Source organism: Centruroides sculpturatus, unplaced genomic scaffold, assembly GCF_000671375.1.
Source record: "Centruroides sculpturatus isolate CEXI.00-Female unplaced genomic scaffold, Cexi_2.0 scaffold3191, whole genome shotgun sequence".
Taxonomy (NCBI): Eukaryota; Metazoa; Arthropoda; class Arachnida; order Scorpiones; family Buthidae; genus Centruroides; species Centruroides sculpturatus.
Window position 1 is genome coordinate 9,036 of NW_019392590.1, and position 3,411 is coordinate 12,446.

The 3,411-nt window shown below is 27.7% G+C and overlaps 1 protein-coding gene across 1 annotated transcript; it reads left to right on the top strand.

The window, feature by feature from the left end:
- Positions 1 to 438: 438 nt before the first annotated feature.
- On the top strand, positions 439 to 1,202 carry LOC111617632 (DDB1- and CUL4-associated factor 13-like). Its single transcript, XM_023358909.1, has 3 exons — positions 439 to 561; positions 826 to 893; positions 1,079 to 1,202. Exons 1-3 carry the CDS (start codon positions 491 to 493, stop codon positions 1,177 to 1,179), a joined length of 240 nt encoding a protein of 79 aa, XP_023214677.1. The 5' UTR covers positions 439 to 490; the 3' UTR covers positions 1,180 to 1,202.
- The last annotated feature ends 2,209 nt before the right edge of the window (positions 1,203 to 3,411 follow it).

The following is a 3,411-nucleotide window of genomic DNA, read 5'->3' on the forward strand; positions in this document are numbered from 1 at the left end:
CGAATACATAATTAGCAAAAAAAAGTTGAAATAAAGTGATTAAACAAAAATTATTACAAATATCGTAAATAACAGTTCACAAATGCATACATAGAGATATTTTTTGAAGGGGGAAATGGTCTTCACAATTTGAAATTGATCAAACACACAGTATAAATGCACGCCATCTATCGTAGGATAAATGTACTATGCCAGAAACCTTCACGGGAGTATATTAAACAACTTCTCAAAGTTTCACGGCAATTGGATAAACGGTGTGGTAATGCATGAAGGACACACACACACGCACACACACATGCATTCATTTTTATATATATAGATAAATATATTGTAAAATATAACGGTAATAATAATAATAGAAGTAAAAAGCACTAAAAAAATTTAATTAATGAATAAAAAAAATAAATGGTAACATCAAATATTACACTGTATTTTCTAATAATTGTAATAAGTATGATGGTATTTATTTTTATTTTAGGTAACATTAGAAATGCGTAGTAACACAATTTGTTGGAATCCTATGGAATCATTTGTGTTTACAGTGGCCAATGAAGATCATAAGTAAAATTTCTCATCTAAAATTTTAAACTTTTATAGTCATTACATATTTCTGTACTATTCTTAAACATTGTCTAATTGAAACTATTTGAAGAAATTATCAATATATTTTATTTTAATTAATCCATAGCTGAAGTGCAACATTTTTATTAATGCAAGATTTTTTTTAAATTGGCTTTATTATTTGTGTTGTTATTTTTAATTCAATAAAGTATGTTAAATATATTTGGCATTATTTTTAATTAAAAATAATTATTTATTTTTCAGTCTTTATTCTTTTGATTTACGCAAGCTATCAAGAGCTTCTCAAATTCATATGGATCATATATCAGCAGGTTAAATGATTTTATTTTATAGTTGTAAAACAATAAATAATTTAATAAGAATAAGAAAACAATTTAAAATAATAAGAAATTTTTTAAGTTTTTAATTAAAAATCATATTTTAGTGAAGCTGTATCATTTTTAATATTCTAGATATATTTTATAAAATTATTTATTGCAATAAATAATTATTTCAGTTCTGGATGTTGATTATTCTCCTACTGGAAAAGAATTTGTAAGTGGAAGTTATGACAAAACAATAAGAATTTTTCCTTTGACACATGGAAGAAGCAGGTAGTATTTTTTATTGGATAATTATTTAGCATTTAATAAATTATTTGACTTAGAGATGTACTGTTAATTTAAAATTGAATTGCAGAAAAACTTTTTATTAAGCTGTAAAGTTTATAAAATGAATAGAATTAGGTGCAACTTTTATTTTGATTTGTAATACTAAAATAAATGAATACAATATACAGGGTGCATAGGAAAGTCCCTTTAACCAGAAAATTTTTGCGAACAGAGAGAGCTACAGCTATGCAAGTGAGGTAACGGTATAGTAAAGCGACTATGCATGACCTAATGCAAATGACAGCAGCGCCCCTAGTGGCAAAATTTGGATGATAGGCAGTGCAAATCGAAAATGGAAACAGATAGAGCAAACTTTCCAATTAGAAAGTTTTAGAGCATCAATTAATTAGTACAAAATGACATGTGGTTCACACAGATAAGATAAATTGTCGCCTGTATATCAAAAATGTTTGAAAGTGATGCAGGCCATTTTGTGTAAACGTTTGAAAGNAGGAAAGACAACTAAAAGTACATTAAACACAAAAATGATAAATAAAAATATTTAAATATTTATTAAAATAACTTAATTTTTTGTTTTATTTTAGGTATCTGATGATAAAACAGTTAAGATTTGGAATGGTTCTTCTGATATTGATGCTCCTTTACACACTATTATTGGAAAAGTAAGTTTTAATATAATTTTCTTCAACATCATGACTGCATGTTTGAATAATGTTATAGATCTGTTTATTATTTGGTATTAATTAGTGATGTAACGAATATTCAGTTACTATTTGGTATTCGGCCTATTTTTCACTATTCGGCTGAATACCAAATATTTAGTCACTATTTGGCCAAATACCGAATACCTAAAAACAGGAGTAATAAATGACAGAAACACAGTAAATTAATCATTTTGGTATTTAGATTTAATGTTGTTGGTTTAGTGTTGTTTATTTATACCGTGTTTCCCCGAAAATAAGACATCCGCAGAAAATAAGACCTAGCACAGATTTTGCTGAATTGCGAAATATAAGACCTCCCCTGAAAGTAAGACCTAGCAAAGTTTTTTTTTTAGTCGTAACGGTCATCGACAGATGGTTGAAAGTGGCCGTTGGCTTTTTGAAAGTACAGCCACTGATTGGTCAGCAGACAATTATGCCACACGGCATGATTTGCATAAGACTATGGCTTGGGAATTACAGATTTGCATAACGTTACGGCTGGTGATGACTAATTGGTCGGCCGGGAATCACGCCACATGACATTTGCATAGTGCTACGNTGTTATGGTAGTAAAGTTCTTTTCACTAGCATAAAAAATTTATCCCGAAAAAATGTGTTAAAAATGACAGTTTGAATATTATTTATAATTTACACAACATGATCATAGATAAAATTTTTCGATTATATAGTTCATTTCCATGAGTAACCCTGTACAAATGGCCATTTTGTTCTGTGCATTTGACTAAAACAAACTCAAACAGTTTTTTTACACAAAGAAATTTCTTGCTTCAAAAAAATTATAAATTCTTAAAATAAAATAAAATAAAAATAAAAATGCCATTTGGTATTAAATATGTGAAACAAGTGTACAGAATAACCTACAGTAGTGTAGTGCCATCTATGAATGGAATGTTTTATAAGAATCGTAAATTCTCAGATTGACAATAAATCATCAAGTGATTTGTATCATTAATTAACTGCTTGATATATTGACAAATGATTGTAAAAGGTTAAAATAATATTTTTTTAAAAAAGTACTTATATACAGTAAAATCTGTAAAAACCAGAATTCAGTGGGACACTCTTGTTCTTTTGTCTTGGGTTTTCTGCCATTGACAGAATATATAGTTTTATCAATTTTCTATTGCTTTGTTGTTTATCAAATGCTCTAAAAACCTATCTTTTCTTATTTATGAGATNAATGCCATTTGGTATTAAATATGTGAAACAAGTGTACAGAATAACCTACAGATTTGTTTCATTAATTAATTACTTGACGATATATTGACAAATGATTGCAAAAGGGTTAAATGAAATTGATGCTAACACACAACACAAAAACCAGGAATTTTCTCCCATTTTTTGACTTTTTTGGGTTCATAGGATCTCAAAACATCAAGATTTGCAAAAATCCCAGAATGTCAAATTTGACATGATTACAATACTTTCCCAACATATAACATCCAGGAAAGTAAAACTAATTCAATAGAAGTTACTTTTTACTCTTATTATAT